The following is a 20,062-nucleotide window of genomic DNA, read 5'->3' on the forward strand; positions in this document are numbered from 1 at the left end:
ATTAACATATTCAGGAAATGTGGTTTTGAAGAAATGCCAGTGTGCTTAATCTGTAATGGTTTTATTCACCACAATCATTTCTGGAATTTCTACTATACTTATTTTAAGTGAGTTTCAACTTGAGTTCAATTGCAGGTACATTCAAAATGGCTGTATTACGAATATAAGAATTTATCACTGTAAATTGTATTACTTAATTTCCCAGTGTGCACTGAATATATTGATGTTTGTTGCTCTATTTTTCATTAATTTTTAGTGCTGTCAAGTGATTAATCATGATTAATCGCATCCAAAATAAAAGTTATTGTTTACATAATATGTGTGTGTATACTGTGTATATTTATTATGTATATATACACACACATACAATATATATTTTGAAAATGTTTACATGTATTTACATCTATATATTTTTATTCATAAAATTCATATTATATATAATTCATATTATATATAAATTATTTAATATATAAATTTAAATATATCCATGCATGTGTGTGCATACATAATAATTATACACAGTAAACAAAAACTTATTTTGAATGTGATTAATCTCGATTAATCGTTTATTTATTTATTCTGTCAGCCTCAGTTGCTTTTACTTGCCACCAATCTTTTTGTAATTTGTATCTAGATGGTTATTTTAATTTGCAAAATTAAAGTTTTTTAGTTTCTTCACATTTTTGTGGTACTTGCTTTGAGTTCTCACTACATTAGCTGGGCTTCCATCTAAATGTGAAGCAAATCTTTTCAAAGTTCGAAAAAAGCAAAAACATAAACAAATTCGACTTAGGTATGTGTGGGTCCATCAAATTGTTAGAGCGGAATGAAAATTGTGAAAAATTGTTCGAGTTGATATTGGTAACCTAGTAACCAACAGTAAATAAAAAAAAAGAATGACACCATCAGCAGAAACAGCCATTTAGTTATGTGGGTTTGAGTATTTGCTAATATTCTCCCATTATTTGCATTAATTCCTTTTCACACTAGTCAAAAACCACCCAAAGCGTAAAAACTTTTTTGTAATTTAAGGGATTTTTTTATTTTTATTTTTTTAAATTAGGCATTTCCATCATTCATTTCTGATGCGATACTTTGAAATGCGCATAAAAACAGGGTGATGAAACACCCTGTTTATGCATTTAGGTGGAGTTTCATCCAAACAGGCTTGCATTGAAGTTATACATTTCATGCACTTCCTCAAAACCACCGTCTTGCTGTTACATTCACATTTATATTTAGCACACACTTTTATCCAAAGCAACTTGCATTGCATTCAAAGTATAAGGTTTATCAGTTTATGCATTTCCTGGGAACATGCTGTTGCTAGTACATTACCCTGGTTTGAACTACAGGAACACTGAGTTTTAACTTTGCCTCGTAGGATAGACCGCCTTGAAAAACATTCAGGTGTCATAAATGCATTGTTTTTTATAATGCATTGTGTATTTTCAGTTAACTGAAGTAAGCGGACACAACAAAGTATAGCAGGTGAACACAGTGCATGACATTGTCATTTGATGTTCAACAAATATTGCTAGGTTTTAAAAAAAAGCATATTAATTGAAAAAATTACAATTACAATTTGTTGTAAATTTACTCAAGTTTGTGTCTTCATCTGAACATTTGGAGAACATTTTCGTCCGTCATAAAAAAAAAATCCAATCAGGTTCCATTTTCTGCTTTTCGCATCTGTAGCAAGCATTTCTGAAAGGAAAGGGTGACAAATACGAAAAAAAAAAAAAAACAACAACAAGTGATGTAATGCTAAATTAAGACATAAACTCATCTACATCTTCCCAAAAAAGTGTGCATAAACATTTCATTTTTTTTTTTTCTGTAGAGGGATTGAATCGGTGAGCTCAGTCAAGCAAAGTCATGCATGATGTAGCCATATGCTTCTGAGTAATTATGCATTTTGTGTTGCACCACAGTGTTTTTGAATGGTAATGTGAATTGTGGCACGTTAATTGATTGATGACCCTCAGTGCCTTTTCCTGGCTTCTACAGCTTAATTTAAATGTAACAAACAACTGCAAAAAGTAATTGCTTCATTTTGGCAGGCCAGTGTGGAGCAACTGCTTTCAAAAATGTGCGTCTGATTCAATGTGTTTTAACAAAGCTAATTCCTGCAATTCACTGACACCGTTTCAGCTATTTCACATGCAAACATTTACCAACACTTTTCAAAATAGCTTCTGCCATTAACACATTATTAGATTGTCTATTAGATTGGCTAGATTGTCTTGAAAAAGGCTTGAGAGGGATACAATGAAGCTGTAAATGGTTGATGGGGTATCAATCAAGAACATCGGATGGATGCTATAGAGATAATACCCATACAATGTCCCAAAACCATTGAAAATCTAGTTGTCACTTTAACAGGGACTGCTTCAAACATTCCTAATCCCTCTATTTCCTCCAAGGGGATTTCAGTTCAATTTCAGTCTTCCCATTCTCCGGATCTGTACCAGGTCAGGAAAGGGGCTCGCTCCCCCCATGTCTTCCTTAGTGCTGCCCAATAGGTGTAATTATGATGGATGGGGCAATTTCCAGAAGCTCTTTTTTGCCAAGGGGGTCATACCCATCTTGGTTTCTCACAAATGTAATGACTTTTCAAAGGAGCGCACTCACAAAAGTGCATCCGCAGCACGGTGTTTGAGAGCTGACCTAAGACCAGGAATGAAAAAGCAACAAATCACTGACTGTAACTGGTAATGGCACCTAATGACACCCTTTGCTTTGTGCTCAAGGAACCCATATTCAGTGACACATTTTATGTTGGTTTTTCAATGAAGGATATTCAGTGTCAGATTTTCTCAATGGTGTAATGACTCTTCCTTTACGTCACTACATCATTGAAATGCCGGGTTAACCATTTATTTAGATTTAATGAATTTTTCACAAGTGCCAGCGTATATTATTCTTTAGTAGTGTAAACTTGCTCTAGAGATTACATCTAAACATTAGTTAAATTAACTGAGTTTTACTATAGAGAACAATGTATGCAGGTACCTGTATTTCAAATTGGGGTCCAGGGACCACAAGGGGGTGCTAAAGGATCTGTCTAAAATTTGTGACCCTGGACCACAATTTTTTTTTTATATTGAGATGTATACATAGTCTGAAAGCTGAATAAATAAGCTTTTTTTGTTAGGATAAGACAATATTTGGTCGAGATACAACTATTTGAAAATCTGGTATCTGAGCATATTATTAATCAATAATTAAGTTTTGATATATTTACGGTAGGAAATTTACAAAATATCTTTATGGAACATAATCTTTACTCAATATCTTAATGATTTTTGGCATAAAAGAAAAATCGATTCAATCAATTTTGACCAATGCAATGAATTGGTTTTTGCTACAAATATACCCATGCTAATTATGACTAGTTTGGCTCATATTTGAGAAGGAAAAAAAAATTATTTATACGGCTGTAGAAGTTAACACATTAAATTAAAATGATTAAAATATATATATTAATAAAACCTAATTTAAATTAAGTTAATTAAAATTTAAAACCTAATATTTTTTTTTTCTTTAAACAACGCTTAATGAATTTACCAAATGCTATTTTATTATTATTAAATTAAATTGTTTATTTATTTATTATATTTCTATAAGAAAGAATAGTTTAACAGTGAAAATGTTTTCATCAGGTCTAATTGTGTGTTAAAAAAAATCTCAATATAAAATAAATATTTTCTATTCAATTATAAAAACATTTCTTATATTTTGTTTTGACTTAAACACGATCACAATATGTGACACTGGACCACAAAACCAGTCATAAGTAGCACTGGCATATAGTAGTCAGCAATTGAAGTGGATCAAAAAAGGTCATCAAAGGTTATCAGAAGTCAAGAACGGGTACTGTTTTGGTTTTAGGACAACTTTGATGAAATGTTTTGATCCACTTCAAATGTTGACTACTGTATTTGTAGCAATACCCAAAAATACATTGTATGGGTCGAAATGATCGATTTTTCTTTTGTGCCAAAAATCATTAGGATATTAATAAAGATGATGTTCCATGAAGATATTTTGTAAATTTCCATAGCATAAATATATTAAAACTTAATTTTTGTTTAGTAATATGCATTGCCAAGAACTTCATTTGGACAACTTTAAAGGCGATTTTCTCAGTATTTTTATTTTTTTGCACCCTCAGATTACAGATTTTTCATCTTGGCCAAATATTGTCTTGTCCTAACAAACCATACATCAATGGAAAGCTTATTTATTCATCTTTCAGATGATGTATAAAGAAGAGTCACATATGTCACAGGAGGTGAACAAAATGGCCTGGTTTCACAGACAGGGCTTAGAATAAGTCAGGAATAGGCCATATTTCAGTGAGTACATTTAAGTATTTTTTATAAATGTGCCTTAAATAAAAACAATACTGCTGTGCATCTTGAGACAAAACAAAGGCACTGACATGTTTTAAGATCAATCGGTGCAAGTTTCTTTTAGTTGAAACAGTTCAGACTTACATTTTAGTCTGGGACTAGGCTTAAGCCTTGCCTGTGAAACTGGGGGTCAAAGCCACACAATATAAATGAGTCTTTATACATGAAAATAAATAACAGATTTTATACTTTAAGTAGGGGTCACTTTCACAAAAGTATATTCACTTCTAGGATTCCTTGGTATCAAAAACTTTGAAAACTCCTGTCCTAAACTCTAGGATAAGCATATAATTTTTGCTGAGGTTTTATACACCAATAGAATCTTCGCTTTTTCAATTAAATTGACTTTTCTGGATTAAAAAAGAAAGCAAATGAAAACAGTGTTAGGTTAACTAGGGTTAAATTTCTCCTTTGGGACTTCATTCCATACGACCAAAGATTTTGCACTTTATAAATGGTCGATTGATTCCAGGGTTTGTTTTTTAGGGGCCGTCATTCACTTTAATTTAAATTGGGACTTGGTGTCTAACAACAAATAAACAGGAGAAGAAAAAGTGCAGAGGAAATATCAATTCTAATATCATCAAAGGGTGTTTAATCCTCTCAGACATGACAAAGCAGCGCGATAAAGGTGTGAGACGTGAGCAAAGACAAAACATGCTGATCAGCTAATTGTGGTACATCCCCTCAATAACCTCACCTGATCTCATACAGCTGAGCTCAGCGCTTGAGGTCTTTAAAGGGAGGGAAGGTACATACTCGCACCCATTTATTGCTTTCCCGGCTCCATTTAGATGTCTCTGAAGACCTCTGAGGCCCTGTTTTAACCTTCAATTATAAATTAAGCTGTTGAGGTAAAGCGTGTTTATGGGCTAAATGTGGCCAATTTAATTTGAAATGGGATTTGGGTCGAAATGTCTTAGCAGCAAACATGCGTAATGTTCTTTATTCTCAGCGTTATTAGGTTAGACACTACCGTCTTGAGTGCGCTTAGGTGCAGGGAGCACTGTATGTATACATGAACTAATAAAACTAGAACAGTTTGCCAATATCTGGATTAATGGCAGACTTGAGATACAGTGCCTATAAAAGACTTTTTCATGTTTTGTTGCTTCACAGCAACAAATCACAGCAGGCTTCTTTTGGCTTTTTTGACACTAATCAAAAGAAAAACTATCTACAAACGGATTTCAAAAAATACTGCGTATAAAATCCAAACGAATTAATTTCAGAAGTATTCACCCCCTTTAATATGACAAATACTTGAAGTTATTAGTTAAAATTACTTGTGTTTAGTCAAAAAGTTTCAACTGATTGCATAAAAACAACTCTATCTGGAAGCTCCAACTTCTGGTGAGTCAATATTGTAGCAGAACTTACATCATTAGGACGAAAAAAAAAAAAAAAAAACCTGCAAGCAATTCAGCGGAAAAGTAATTGAAAAGCCCAAGTCAGGGGACGGTTACAAGAAGACTTAAAGAAGTCATTGAATATCCCTTGGAGTATAGTTAAATCAATAATTAAGTAATGGAAAGAGCAAAGCAGTGCTGTAAATCTACCTAGAGCTGGCTGTCCTCAAAAAGCGAGTGACCGTGGAGGACACTGGTGAGGGTGGTCACCGAGACGAGCTGGAAGAGATGATTCTGTCGTCTGAAAAGACCAAAAATAAAGCTTTTAGGCCATTAAGCCAAATACACTACCTATCTTTTGTGAAGCATAGTGTTGGCAGTATCATGCTGTTAGGATGCTTCTCTAGAGCAAGACCTTGAAGGCTTGTGAGGGTTTGAAAATTGCAAAATACAGGAGGAAAACTGCAAGACTCCTGTGACTTGACACAATATTTGTTTTGCTGAAAGAAGCACACAGTTTCGAAAGAAGAATTGAGAAACACTGCAGTTGCCAGTGAAACCTATCCACATAAATGCAATTCTGAAATTGCTGTCATCTATTTGGTGAATACTTTTGCAAATTATTATTTCATGTTTATTAAATGTACATTTTCACTGACATGAAAGAATATTCTTGGTCCAAAGCTACACAGAAATGGTTTAAACAGATTTTATTAATGTTTATGTCCTGGAGTGGCAACATCAGTCTCTCCAATTGGGAATCTATCCACCTTTTTCCTGAACATGGTAAAACTGTTTGCACTACAAACAAGTTTGCTCATAATAAAGATAATACAGTAAAATAATAAGGTAAGACACATTAATTTGCTAAATCAAGCAGCAAACGAGCTGTTTTGTACAGCTAAAAATAGCTGGATGCGGATAAGACTGGAAGGCAGATGCTTAAAATTTAAAAATGGCCATGCCCACTTTTATGGAAAAAAGGTGGATAGATTGACTTAAGAAGTGCAGAAACAAACATGCAGTTTGCAGTTTTGAAAAAAAAAGAATGGAAGAACAATATATTGTGACCCAAAAAAGATATCCACGAATGCAAGGCTGAAACTGGGTGAAAACTTATGCAAAGCAAAGAAGAATTAAGCATAAAAGTACTTTTTATAGTGTTTTATAGATAGCTTTGGCATACAAAGAAAAGCTCTTGCACTGACCATTGACACCTAATCTAACAAAACTATTGAGAAATATGTGGGCCATATTTTACCCCACAAACAAAATAAGAACATTTTTAGAAAACGAAAATAAACCCTATTTTAGAATTATATATCACTCAGCCTTACGAAAACTGGCTACGTCCTTTTTCAAGTGTGTGTTCCTTAAAAAGTCTCCCACAGCAAAGCCCACAGCTGCACTATTTATGAGGAATTTTGAAAGTAATTTCTTCTTCAAATCCCAAAACGCTGGCAGAAATGACTGTCTAAAGCCAATTTTTAGAGACCTACATAATCAAGGTTCCTAAATAATTCATAGTATTACTAATCCCCATTTCCACCAGCACAGCACAAAAGTCAATGACTATTTGACAACTGAGCAAGAGAGAGACATAAAAGTGCATAAGAGAAACCCCAAGTACAAGGCATTTAAATTTGACAAGACAGATATATAGCGGCCAAAAGCATAATTGGATATCCTGTGTTTTCATAAAAGGGGGGAGACAAGACCTGTTGGATGGTTTGTCTTTTATTCTTTGTCCATCTACTGCCCTCAAGTGGTAGTATTCTAAAAGACAATATGTGAGTTGGAGCACAAAACCAGTTCTAAGTAACACAGGTATATTTATAGCAATAGCCACTGGTCAAAATGATCGATTTTTCTTTTATGGCAAAAATCATTAGGATATTAAGTAAAGATCATGTTCCATGAATATATTTTATTTCCTACCATAAATATATCAAAACTTAATTTTTGATTAGTAATATGCATTGCTAAGAACTTCATCTGAACAACATTAAAGGCGATTTTCTCAATAATTAGATGTTTTTTTTTTTTTTTTGCACCCTCAGATTCCAGATCTTGGCTAAATATTGTCCTATCCTAACAAAACTGACCCTTACGACTGGTTTTATTGTCCAGGGCCACATATATGTGCTGATAAAAAAAGAAAATGTCCAAGTAAAGGAAATAGCAAACAATAGATTTCACCTGCTGAAAACATAATTTCATGCCATATTTTGCAAAAAGATGAGATCACATTTTTTTAATATTACATACAGTGTCATAAAGATTTCCATTTACAAAGACAGCATGATAAATATACATGGCAAGTTGCAAAAACGAATCAGAGCATTGCTGATAAAAGTAAACGTACTATATAACTTCTCTATGACAATCTGAACATCTGAGAATCTGACGGAATAGGGTCCAAACTCATGGAATCATGTGTTGTTTACCAATCATCATTCCCATTTTACGGGGCCATAATGAAGCGTCTGACTTGTTTCAGGTACTCTGGCTTCAGGAAGTCCTGGAGTTCATCTTTTTTTACCCAGGCAAATGAATTCTTCTCCAGAGGTAAGTGCTTATGGCTGGATAGCAACGCTTTGAAAAAGAACACCTTGGCTCCGACACTGCCCTCTTTCTGAATGTCCTTTGGGTATTTATATTTGTAAAATCCACAGGGTGCATTGCCAAGGAAAGTGGCCTTTAGATCAGCACCTACAGAAGACAAATTAAACAGAAGGTTAATAGTTTAACCTGCAGCCAATTCGATTTAAGAATTACAGTCTTGTTATATCATCACCGTCAGGCTGAATAATGCCTCATGTGATTGTGTTAGCTAAAGACATCGGCCCAACTGTCCTCAAATGTATAAACGGCACTGAATTTTTCTTTAACCAGAAAATTAATGTTTCATTTACATTTTTCTTTTTGCTCTGCTTGTGAGTCAGTGTTAAAACTCCAATCATTACATGTCAGTTTATTGAAATATTTGATTATCAGCTTTTCTCAAAAGCTGACATCAACACATCAGTTAAAACTGACCTACCTGCAACTGTCTAAATGAATATAACAATACAAGCATTAGAATTAGAATCAGAAAGAGCTTTATTGCCAAGTATGTTTGCATACACAATGATTTTGTTTTGGTGACTGAAAAAGCTTCCAGGAGACACCACAAAGAAAATAAAAATTAAGACATGTGAATAAAATACACATATGTGTATATATATATATATATAAAAAAAAATAAACAAAATAGACAAATTTGTATGTACCTGGAAGACTTGCAAGGGCACGTTCGGCCGTCTGTCGAAGAGTCTCTCCCATCTGCCACTGTATCTGAGGCAGGAGCCAAAGCTTTTGACTGCCAACGTCCTTCTTCACCAGCAAGATCAGGCTGTCTGCTAAACAACGCTCTGAAGAACTCACATCTTTCTTGTCAACAACTGTAATGTAATTTGTGAACATTCAGCATGTTTTATAATGTCTTAAAAACATGACTTGATTTAATCTGATTTTTAAAAGCAGACTGCCACACTGCAAAAAATGTTTTTCTTACTTAGATTTTTTGTCTTGTTTCCAGCCAAAATATCTTAAATTTCTTAAATCAAGAAGGATCTTCCAGACAAGCGAAAATGATTGTCTTGTTTTCAGAAAAAAACAAGTCAAAATTAAGTGAGTTTTTGCTCGAAACAAGCAAAATAATCTGCCAGTGGGGTAAGCAAAATAATCTTGTTTTCATCTTGAAATAAGATTATTTTGCTTACCCCACTGGCAGATTATTTTGCTTGTTCTAAGCAAAAACTCACTTAAATTTGATGTCTTTTTTCTTAAAACAAGACAATAATTTTTGCTTGTCTAGAAAATCCTTCTTGATTTAAGAATTTTTAGATATTTTGGCTAGAAACAAGACAAAAAATCTAAGTAAGAAAAACATTTTTTTGCAGTGCAAAATGATGCTCACCTTGTGACCTCAGAGCTGGTTGGAATTGCTTCAGTTTCTGTTCCCAAGTATCTTCCAGATCTTGGGCTGTAACAATTTCTTTGTCTCTATAATCCTCCTCCTCCTCATCTGAATCATAATCCTCTTCTTGTTTCCGGCTCATCCGTGCAGCATCCTCCAGCAGCCTCAGCTCATGGTCTGAAAGCAGACTTCTCTCTAACTCCATCTGAAACAATAAGCAATCCCTTGAGATGTGTTTGACAGGTGGCTCGTGATTAATGGATAGGCAGAGCATTATGAGAGTATGCTTGCAGGGCAGAGCTCAATATTAAAATATTATATATGTCATGTGCAGTAGTGATTATTTCTTACCTGGTGCATAAGCTCCATGAACTCTTCCTCAATGGGGCTCCTGTCTTGAGAGACCACAGGCAGCCGCTGCAAACATACGGCTCCATGCAGCGCCCACGGAGATGCGGCTACCGCAGATTTGACATTTTGCGGAGCCCGTTCTTGCCTAGTGAACGAAACATTTCGCACGGTTTTGTTTAATGTAGTTGTAGTTATTATCCTCCATAACGGTCGATAAACTCTAGTGAAGGGCGCCGCCATGTTGACCGCACGTGTTCCCGTAGTGCTTTGCGGAGTTGACGAAATAGACGCGACTATTTCGGAAATAGGGGGGACTTGTTTAAAAGACAAAAGCTTTAGCTGTGTTTACAAACGTTATTTAATGAAAGTAAAGAAACGCTATAGCTGAACTATGTGTTATTACTATAGTTTATAGAATACAAAATACCTTACGTCACATTCGATAAGTTGGCGTCTAAAACGTAAGTACAACACCCCTCTTATTTATAATATGATTGTGACGTTCCCATTAAACACACTGTACACGACCCTCAATGTCCGCCGTGCTACTAAAAGTCATGCGTGTGTGTGTTCGTGAATAAATTGTATAATTTAAAACACACACTATGTATCTTAGGTTATATAGCCTCATTCGAGGTTCGTGCCAGCAGCTTTTTGAGCCCTTGAATTCATTTGGACGGTTAATGTAAGTAGCTTATGTGGTTGTTATAGCAGCACATGTGATAAAGTGTTTGATATTTGTGTAAGAGACGAATATTCTCCTTTGTTAATGTTTTGTGCTGACGCTATATTTAAGTAAACACAAAAATCAACAAATGTTGACAATATTAATCAGTTTTTTGGTTATGGTTCTATGGTATTGTCTTTTAGGACATATTCTACTAAGGTTATGCAATTTTTGCACGGTACTATGTTAATACCATATTTTTTTTTTTGACTATTTTGTGATATTAATATGCTTTTTTTTTGACATTGCATCATATACCATGGTTTCCTGACCTGATCATACTAATACTGTTTAAAAACACCAAACATTATTATACTGTGGTATTCACTGAAACACCTCTATCAGTGAAAAATTTGGAGACAAATAGTAGTTCTTTATTAGTGCCATTTTCCACTTTTTACATTAATGGTGACGTAAACAAAACCATGAAATAACACAAGGCTTCTATTTGAGCTTCTTCAAAATTGTCACCATTTGACCATACTCTGAATGTATTTTGTTACTAAGGGACCTAATTAGTTGTTGTCTCCTGCAGTGGCGGAAATGTGGGGCTTCAGCGTCCGCTGTCATGCAGCGCCATCCGATTACAAGAGACTGGTGCCAAACCAGTGGAGACCAAGAGCCCATCAACCCCCGTCAAAAGACAGAAAGAGTATGACAGAAACACTGATACACACCTGCTTTCAAAATATTTTGTCAGTTCTTAGAATATAAATGATAGGATAAATTAACCCCTGAGATTATGAATAACACTTTTTAGGATTCTTTCATTAATAGAAAGTTTAAAAGAACAGCGTTTATTTAAAACAGAAATCTTTTGTAACAATATGAATGTCTTTACTGTAACTTTTGATTAATTTAATGCATTCATGCTAAATAAAACATTTAATTTCTTTAAAAAAATGTAACCTCAAACTTTTGAGTGACAGTGTATCACGGTTTCTGCAAATAAATAAATTAATTAAGAAAATAAAGCACTTTTCAACATTGGTAGTAAAAGTTAATGAAGTATCTCTATATATCTATATAAAGTAACTTTAGACAAATAGAAATATAGTTCCATAAATAAATAATTTGAAATTCTATATTAGATTTCATGGTAAAATGTTTGTTATTGTTGTTGCTTATACTGTATTCTGTTCCCTATTTAGTCTCTTCCCTCCATTTCCGGGTGAGGATAGCTCCCTGACGTGGGACAGCAAGAAATTTGAAGAGTTACCAATAGCACACATAAAAGCCACATATAACAAGTAAGTTAAATAGTCATGATTGACAAATTAAAATGGATTAAGTCCAGATTTGGTTGGTTATATTTATATTATATTTAATTATGCTTGTCATTTACCCATTTGTTGTGTTGGTCAGTGCTTTTGTTGCATATCGTGTCCTACATCATATATTTTAGTTCAGGTCCCCGTGTGAAATGAAATTACAGTATTTTCTGTGTTTATCTCAAGACTACAGATGTTCATAGTTGCAGTATATGCATTATAATTATTATTTGTGACCCTGGACCACAAAATCAGTCATAAATAACATGGGTATATTTGTAGCAATAGCCAGTACATTGTATCGGTCAAAATGATTTTTTTTTTTTTTTTTTTGCCAAAAATCATTAGGATATAATGTAAAGATAATGTTCCATTAAGATATTTTGTAAATTTCCTACCGTAAATATATCATAACTTATTTTTTTATTAGTAATATGCATTGCTAAGAACTTCATAAAGGTGATTTTCCTCAATATTTTAATTTTTTTGCACCCTTAGATTCCAGATTTTCAAATAGTTGTATCTCGAAATATCTCAAAATATTGTCCTTTCCTAACAAACCATACATCAATGGAAAGCTTATTTATACATGTATTTATAAATCTAAATGTTAAAAAAATTACCCTTATGACTGGTTTTGTAGTCCTGGGTCTCATTTGTACCTAATACTGCATTTTACATATAGCTAACTGTCTTTTGTCCTTCATTTCTTGCTCTAGCACACATATCCAGGTCACAGATTTTGCGGGACAGTACATGGTCCGAACCTCGTGTGGATCAGAAGGTTTCAAGAATGTGAAGAAATCCACTCCTATTGCAGCACAGACCGCTGGGATTTCAGCTGCTGCGGTAAGATGGACGAAATATAAGGATTTAATATGAAATCATATCGATTGTATAACATATACTGAAAAAGTGTGTCAAGGATTGTTTAAAACCATTTTTGTGTAATAAATTAATGTAAACTTATCTGGAGTGCAATACATTTCAGTAAAAATAAAGTTTAGTATAATTGTCAAAGCATAAACTACATATGATTGCGTTTGAACTGGCTAGTAGAGATGGATATATCAGACATTCTTTTTAAAAAATAATACTTTTAATTGCGGTTGTGCATGTTTTGTCACAATTTTGGATGTTGGTCGTTTGGATGTTGTCCACTTGATGGCAGCACATTTCTTTGTAGTAATTTACCACACCCTGCTTAATTGTTAAAGTATCCCTCTAGATTGTGTTTGGCTGTTTTTTTCTGCTTTAAATTTAAAATCACGCTGAAAAATTCTATCAGAACTGACATAAAATGTTGTTTTAGAAACAGGGCCGGCCAAAACATAACTGAAATATGGAGAACTTATGAAAGGATTTGTTTTGTGTGCGTGCGTGTGTAGAATATGAAAGTCTTATGTGCGTGTATGCATCCTCAGGTCTGAGATTATCAGCAGTATCTTATCGTTTCGATGTTGTTTATACAGATAATTTGACTGGCCAAGAGAAATAGAAAAATTAAAAATAACATTTCTTTGGTTTCATGTTTATACGTCTCTTCGGTTACTTCCACGCTATTTGTTTGTAATTTCATCAGCGTGTGTCGTGAAGAGTCTAATGACAACCCTGAGTCACAGCAGGCTGTATAATCAGTATATGACTTCCCACTGATAACCATTCATTTGCTGTATGGACACAAGCGTTATGATCTAAATTAGTAGTTTCGGACAGACCTCAGATTCTAGGCTCCTGCAATTTTGTGTTTCCTCAGTGATTCATTAGTTTTTATTATGCTAAATGTTCTAAATGTATGTATGTTTGTCTTGAGCAGAAGGCGAGGGCGAAGGGGGTCACCTACGTCCGCGTGCTGGTGAAAGGACTCGGTCCAGGCCGCTTGGTGAGTAGCTTACTAAGGCCTTACTTGATGCCTATAAAGATTTGCAGGAAAAAAGCGCTCTGAAAAAATCTACTGTTCTTTATGGATTAAACTGCATTGTAGATGTGAATTGCCAAAGGAACTATCATATTACTTTTTTATTTATTCTGACATTTTCTTTTTATCTATATTTTATATGATTGCAGTAAGACTTTCATATGAGAGCTTGTAACTGTTTGAAAACCAAAGTGAACCTGTGCACATCTGAATGCAAATGGGGTGTCTTGAATCTGTACATCTGTCGGCATCATAATTTACCTTCACTCTCAAATGAGACAAACACTGTGTTGCTGTTTTCTAATAAACTAGGCAGTGATTTTTGCAGTAAATATCAAAAAAAGTCACAGTCTTGAAAGGTAAAAGAATGCAAATGCAAAATGGTAATAATTAAAATATTTGTAATTCAAGGGTCTGAGATTCTCTATATTGTTATTCACTATTTATTCATGTGCACAATAGAGGGGGAAAAAAAAAGCAAAAATGTGCAAAAAAAAGAAAATGCTTAGAGAGAGCAAGCAGCTACTGAATAAAATAAAGAAAAAGGTAAAACTAATAATTAATACAGAAAGAAGATAATAATAACATCTAGATTTTACATTTTCTAAAGAAAAAAATGTGACTGCTTGTGTTTTGTGAACCTTTTTTTGTTGTGTGTGGTTGCCAAGGGGTTGCTTTGTGACTGCTAAGGTGTTCTTGAGCACATTGTTTATGTGGTTTTGTGGTCAAAAGACTCCAAGTTTTTATGATATTCTAGTTCCTGTATAAGACTTGTGTCCCTCCGTCAATATACAATATATAGCATTAAAAAATTATGATTTGTAAGATTTAAAAAAAAAAAATGTTTTTTACAAATGTTTTGTATGCTCACCAAGGCTGCATTTATTTAATCAAAAATATAGTAAAAACAGTTGTTAAATATTATTACAGTTTAAAATAATTGTTTTCTATTTTAATATATTTTTAAATGCAATTTATTCCTGTGATGCAATGCTGAATTTTCAGCATCAGTCACATGATCCCTCGGAAATCTAATATGCTGATTTGCTGATTAATTTTTGTGACACAAAACATCAGTTCAAAAGAACTGCATTTATTTAAAATAGAAATCTTTTTTGTTATAAATGTCCTTAATGTCATTTTCAATCAATTTAATGCACCCTGGCTAAATAAAAGTAATAATTTGTTTAAAAAAATAAACCTTACTAACCTTAAACTTTTGAACATGTGTGCATGAGATTTTCTTTCCACCCAGTTAATCATGTGTAAAGTGAAAACTGCAATGGCGCACATCTTCTCAACAAAACGCAAATAGTGTTAGTCAATGTTTTATTCGTTGTTGATTAAGTTTGTTGGTGTTGGTTTCTTCAGATCCTAGACCCTGGCTATGACTAAACAAACATCACTAACAAAAGAATAAACAAAAGACTAGTACAGTGGAAGTGACGCTAAACACTCTTTCATGGCATGCGAATGGGAATTTAGAGGTTCAGTTCACAGCTTGAGGTGCACAGATGTCCAAATGAGAAAAAAACAGGTTCAAAAATGCCTGTTTGAAATTTGTAGTAAAAGGAGTCTTATCACCTTTTCTGCCCTGTTTAAGGTGTGCCATTACCTTTTAGACTTACTACTGTGATTTGCAGCCAAAAAACTTACAGAAAATCTATTGAGGGGGCCTAAGCCATATCTAGAGACCAAAATATCATGGAGTCTTAGGGGATGAGTTTTCTGACTTGTGTGCATCTAGAAGTCTTGTGAGGTTATTCAGGTGCAACTTCACAAAACCAACGAGGTGTGTGGAAAAAGCGAAAAAAGTACTCATAAAACAGCAATGCTTGTGGAGTGTAGAAATCAAAGAATACAAAAGGAGCTATAGAAAATCAGTCCTTTCTGTGCCAACAGAGCCCTTCAACAGTACTAAACGATTTCAAAAGGGAAAAAAACACAGAGCAAGTTAAAACTTGCAATCAATCAATAAGGTAAATCAAAACAGATGGTTTGATATCAACCAGTCACAAGACACAGCAGAAACCAAGCCAATAAGCTCCTCTGATGTGTTGAAATACTACAACATACTTGCATACTTACATACTACGGTATACTTACAACACCACATTTGCTACTGCATAGGGACATCATGGTGCCAACTTTTGCACAGGCAGCCACATTTTCTTAGGAAAATGTAAAAATCCAGTTGATTAAACTTCCTGCTTTTCATCCAGTTTCTTTTCATGATTCTTTCAGTGGAATGGCAGCAGTGATTATTTATTATTCTGTGTATGTGCCCGTATGGTACAGCAACAGTTATGCGTACTGACTATTCAATCAATACTCTGAAACTGACCGATGAGTTCTGTGAGCTCAGCGGCGGTCTGCATGCTCTTACTCTGAGCTGGGTGGGAGAACATTAAGGCTGGGTGTGAATCTAATGAGCCCCTCCAGAGCTGCAGGCAACAGGGGGCTTTTAAGACTTGCATTACTCTTTTACCTACCCTCGGTTTATTCACAGTCAGAAGCTTCCAGACTAAGTTGCATTTAAGCAGATGGTGGTTGGGCATAAATAAATCAATGCAAAGCCACCAACTGCAGTGCTAACTTATTTGAATCAAATGACTAAGTAGGCAAGACAGGGTAAATACTTTACAGTTCTGGGCAGTAATTATTTTCATGTTTAATTAGACTGTTCTGTCTAATTAAATTAAAATCAATCATTTTAAATGCTACAAGTGAATTTAGGCATAACATTTTTTTCAGTTTTCAGATTTGCAAAAGATGACAGATTTATTAAAGGAACAGTTCACCCAAGGATGAAAATGTGCTGAAAATATACACTAAAGACGTAGATGAGTTTCTGTTCACCAGAACAGATTTGGAGAAATTTAGCATTACATCATTTGCTCACCAATGGATCTTTTGCAGTGAATGGGTGCTGTCAGAATGAGAGTCCAAACAGCTAATAAAAGCATCACAATAATCCACAAGTAATCTGCAAGTTTGTAAGAAACAAATCCAACCTTAAGGCGTTTTAACTGTAACCCATTGCTTCTGGACAAAATATGAGTCCATAATCTATAATCAAGATGTTCATGTCTTTCTTTCTTAAGTAATAAAGAAAGTGTTTTTTTGAGGAAAACATTTTAGGATTTCTCTCCATATAGTGGACTTCTATGGTGCCCGTGAGTTTGAACTTCCAAAATGCAGTTTAAATGCAGCTTCAAAAGGCTCTAAACTTTCCCAGCCGAGGAAGAAGGGTCTTATCTAGCGAAACGATCAGTTATTTTCTAAAAAAAAATGTACAGCTTACATACTTTATAACCTCAAATGTCTTGACTAGCTGTGGGATGTGCATGTGTATGTGCAAGTCCACTATATGGAGAACATTCTTGAAATGTTTTTCTCAAAAAACATAATTTCTTTATCACTGAAAAAAGAAAGACATGAACATTTTGGATGACAAGGGGGTGAGTAAATTATTTGTAAATTTTTGTTCTGGAAGTGAACTTCTCCTTTAATCCTTTAATGATGGATGATTTTTTTTTTTTTTAATTACAAACACAGTTTTTCACTTAACAAAAATGTTAATTGATGGACTGGAGTCATGTTGATTACTTGTGGATTATCGTAATGTTTTTATCAGCTGTTTGGACTCATTCTGACGGCACCCATTCACTGCAGAGGATCCACCGGTGAGCAAGTGATGTAATGCTATACTTTTCTAAATCTGTTCTGATAAAGAAATAAACTCATCAGTATCCTGTATGGCCTGAGAGTGAGTAAATTTTAAGAAAATTTAAATTTTTGGACAACTATTCCTTTAAAGGAGAAGTCCACTTCCAGAACAACAATTTAAAGATAATGTACTCACCCCCTTGTCAACCAAGATGTTCATGTCTTTCTTTCTTCAGTCGTAAAGAAATTGTGATTTTTTGAGGAAAACATTTCAGGATTTTTCTCCATATAATGGACTGTTACGGTGCCCCGAGTTTGAACTTCCAAAATGCAGTTTAAATGCGGCTTCAAACGATCCCAAATGCGGTTGTAAACAATCTTAGCCAAGGAAGAAAGGTCTTATCTAGCAAAACGATCCGTTATTTTCATTAAAAAAATATATAATTTAAATACTTTTTATTCTCAAACGCTCATCTTGTCTTGCTCTCCCTGAACTCTGTGTATTCTGGTTCAAGACAGTTAGGGTATGTCGAAAAACTCTGATCATATTTTCTCCCTCAACTTCAAAAATATTTTCAAAATCATCCTACATCGCTGCAGAAGTATCGACACAGTCTTTGCAAAGTGAACATGCAAAGAAGATCGAACACCCTTAACAAAAAAGGTAAAACGGCGATATAGGATCATTTTGAAGTTGAGGGAGAACATGAGATGGGAGTTTTTTGACATACCCTAACTGTCATGAACCGGGAAAAAAACAGGTTGGGGAGAATATAAAGTATATAAATTGTATTATTTTTATGAAAATAACCGTTTCGCTAGATAAGATCCTTCTTAAGACCCTTCTTTCTAGGCTGGGATCGTTTGAAGCCGCATTTAAACTGCACCATAAACTCAGGGCACCATAGAGGTCCACTATGTGGAGAAAAATGCTGAAATGTTTTCCTCAAAAAACATAATTTCTTTATGACTTAAGAAAAAAAAGACATGAATATCTTGGATGACAAGGGGGTGAGTACATTATCTGTAAATTGTTGTTTTGGAAGTGGACTTCTCCTTTAAATTAATCTTTAAGTTAGTATTAGATGACAGCAAAGATAAATAAAATCTTTAATATCCTCCAATAACAAATATCTTTAACATCTTTAACAAGTGTAAAAAGAGTATTAGGATTCATTGGATCATTTGCTCCACACACGTCTTTTCTAAAGAAATGCATTGTTGTGAACTGTATCTTGTTGCTGACTTGGCCTACATTGATTTTGCTCCCCCATGTGCAGTCTGCCATTAAAGGGTTAACCATGGGAGGACTGGAGGTTGTTTCCATCACCGACAACACCCCAGTGCCACACAATGGCTGTCGCCCTCGCAAAGCACGAAGGATGTGAGGAGGAAGAAACCCCATGAACCCCGAAGTCCTGTTTCTCTTTCTCTCTGCATCGACTATCCAGTCTGAATATAGAGGTTAAATGCTCAATTATTCAGGTCAACGCTGTTGGAGAGTAATGCTTCTTTTTTTTTTCCTTTTTGCAGCTGCAATGCTATGTATATGTTATTTACCTTTTTGATAATTATTAAAGTGTGAAGGTGTCACTCATCAAGTCTGTTTTCATTCTTGTTAGTGCATGTACAGCTTTCACCTACGCATGGCTGCGTAATTTAAAATGCAACCCTGCAATTCAAAATCTAAATTAAACCTAGAAATAAACAGACAGTGATCATGCTGGATAACATGGATCATCAGGTTTTCAACTTGTGGAGTTCATTTAGCATGATTGATGCTGTCATTAAAGTACAAGGGGAACAAACCAAATACTAAAACATTTATTTCAATACATATACATGTGGTTATGCTGATGTTAATAAAAAAATATAAGTATGGTTGAATTAAAAAACAAGAAGTGGAAGCATTTTCCTATCACTGCATTTTGTGATACATTTGTTAGTGTGAAAACAAACATATGACAGGCTGTTACAGTGGCTGTTTGTTTCAGGAAATTGCACAAAATTATTACCTTATGTGTGCTCTCGAACATATGTTTTTTTTTTTTCTTTTTAATAAACATCATTGTTCGATATGTTAGCACTTAATCTGAGTCCGTTTCCAAGTTGACTGGCACAGGGTGGAATAGCTCCCTATAAATAAATGGACCCTTGTAAGATTATTGCCCTTTCCTACCATTACATCAGGTGCTTCGTTGCTATGACAACGGCAATTAGCAGGAACTCAGGCAGGCGGTTGAATATAAGTCTGTCCCTAGTACCCATAGCAACCAAGGTCAGGCCTGCAACGCACATCTGCTTTTATACTAGCTTTAGTGCGCGCTATTGCTCGAGGACTGGAAAAAAAACATAAATGACAATAGGAAATTATTCCCAGGCATGTTAACCATGTATA

At 34.4% G+C, this 20,062-nt stretch overlaps 2 protein-coding genes across 2 annotated transcripts; one reads left to right on the plus strand and one right to left on the minus strand.

Moving 5' to 3' along the window:
- Positions 1-8,006: 8,006 nt before the first annotated feature.
- Positions 8,007-10,358, minus strand: mrpl46 (mitochondrial ribosomal protein L46). Its single transcript, XM_051115770.1, has 4 exons — positions 10,080-10,358; positions 9,729-9,933; positions 9,040-9,210; positions 8,007-8,479 (listed from the first exon to the last, which is right to left on the minus strand). Exons 1-4 carry the CDS (start codon positions 10,317-10,319, stop codon positions 8,232-8,234), a joined length of 864 nt encoding a protein of 287 aa, XP_050971727.1. The 5' UTR covers positions 10,320-10,358; the 3' UTR covers positions 8,007-8,231.
- A 222-nt stretch (positions 10,359-10,580) lies between these two features.
- Positions 10,581-19,261, plus strand: mrps11 (mitochondrial ribosomal protein S11). Its single transcript, XM_051115771.1, has 6 exons — positions 10,581-10,764; positions 11,342-11,458; positions 11,958-12,056; positions 12,797-12,926; positions 13,894-13,959; positions 18,945-19,261. Exons 1-6 carry the CDS (start codon positions 10,685-10,687, stop codon positions 19,050-19,052), a joined length of 600 nt encoding a protein of 199 aa, XP_050971728.1. The 5' UTR covers positions 10,581-10,684; the 3' UTR covers positions 19,053-19,261.
- Positions 19,262-20,062: the final 801 nt, after the last annotated feature.

This window comes from Labeo rohita, chromosome 7, assembly GCF_022985175.1.
Source record: "Labeo rohita strain BAU-BD-2019 chromosome 7, IGBB_LRoh.1.0, whole genome shotgun sequence".
NCBI classification, from domain to species: Eukaryota; Metazoa; Chordata; class Actinopteri; order Cypriniformes; family Cyprinidae; genus Labeo; species Labeo rohita.

What these genes read in the sequence shown, in the direction of transcription:
- mrpl46 (XM_051115770.1), bottom strand. Translation starts at nt 10,319, where the DNA reads ATGGCGGCGCCCTTCACTAGAGTTTATCGACCGTTATGGAGGATAATA. An exon ending in TCATGGAGCTTATGCACCAG is followed by an intron (nt 9,934 to 10,079) that starts GTAAGAAATAAT and finishes TTATTGTTTCAG; the next exon opens with ATGGAGTTAGAGAGAAGTCT. An exon ending in ACCAGCTCTGAGGTCACAAG is followed by an intron (nt 9,211 to 9,728) that starts GTGAGCATCATT and finishes ATTACATTACAG; the next exon opens with TTGTTGACAAGAAAGATGTG.
- mrps11 (XM_051115771.1), top strand. Translation starts at nt 10,685, where the DNA reads ATGTATCTTAGGTTATATAGCCTCATTCGAGGTTCGTGCCAGCAGCTT. An exon ending in ATAAAAGCCACATATAACAA is followed by an intron (nt 12,057 to 12,796) that starts GTAAGTTAAATA and finishes TTCTTGCTCTAG; the next exon opens with CACACATATCCAGGTCACAG. An exon ending in GACTCGGTCCAGGCCGCTTG is followed by an intron (nt 13,960 to 18,944) that starts GTGAGTAGCTTA and finishes CCCCATGTGCAG; the next exon opens with TCTGCCATTAAAGGGTTAAC.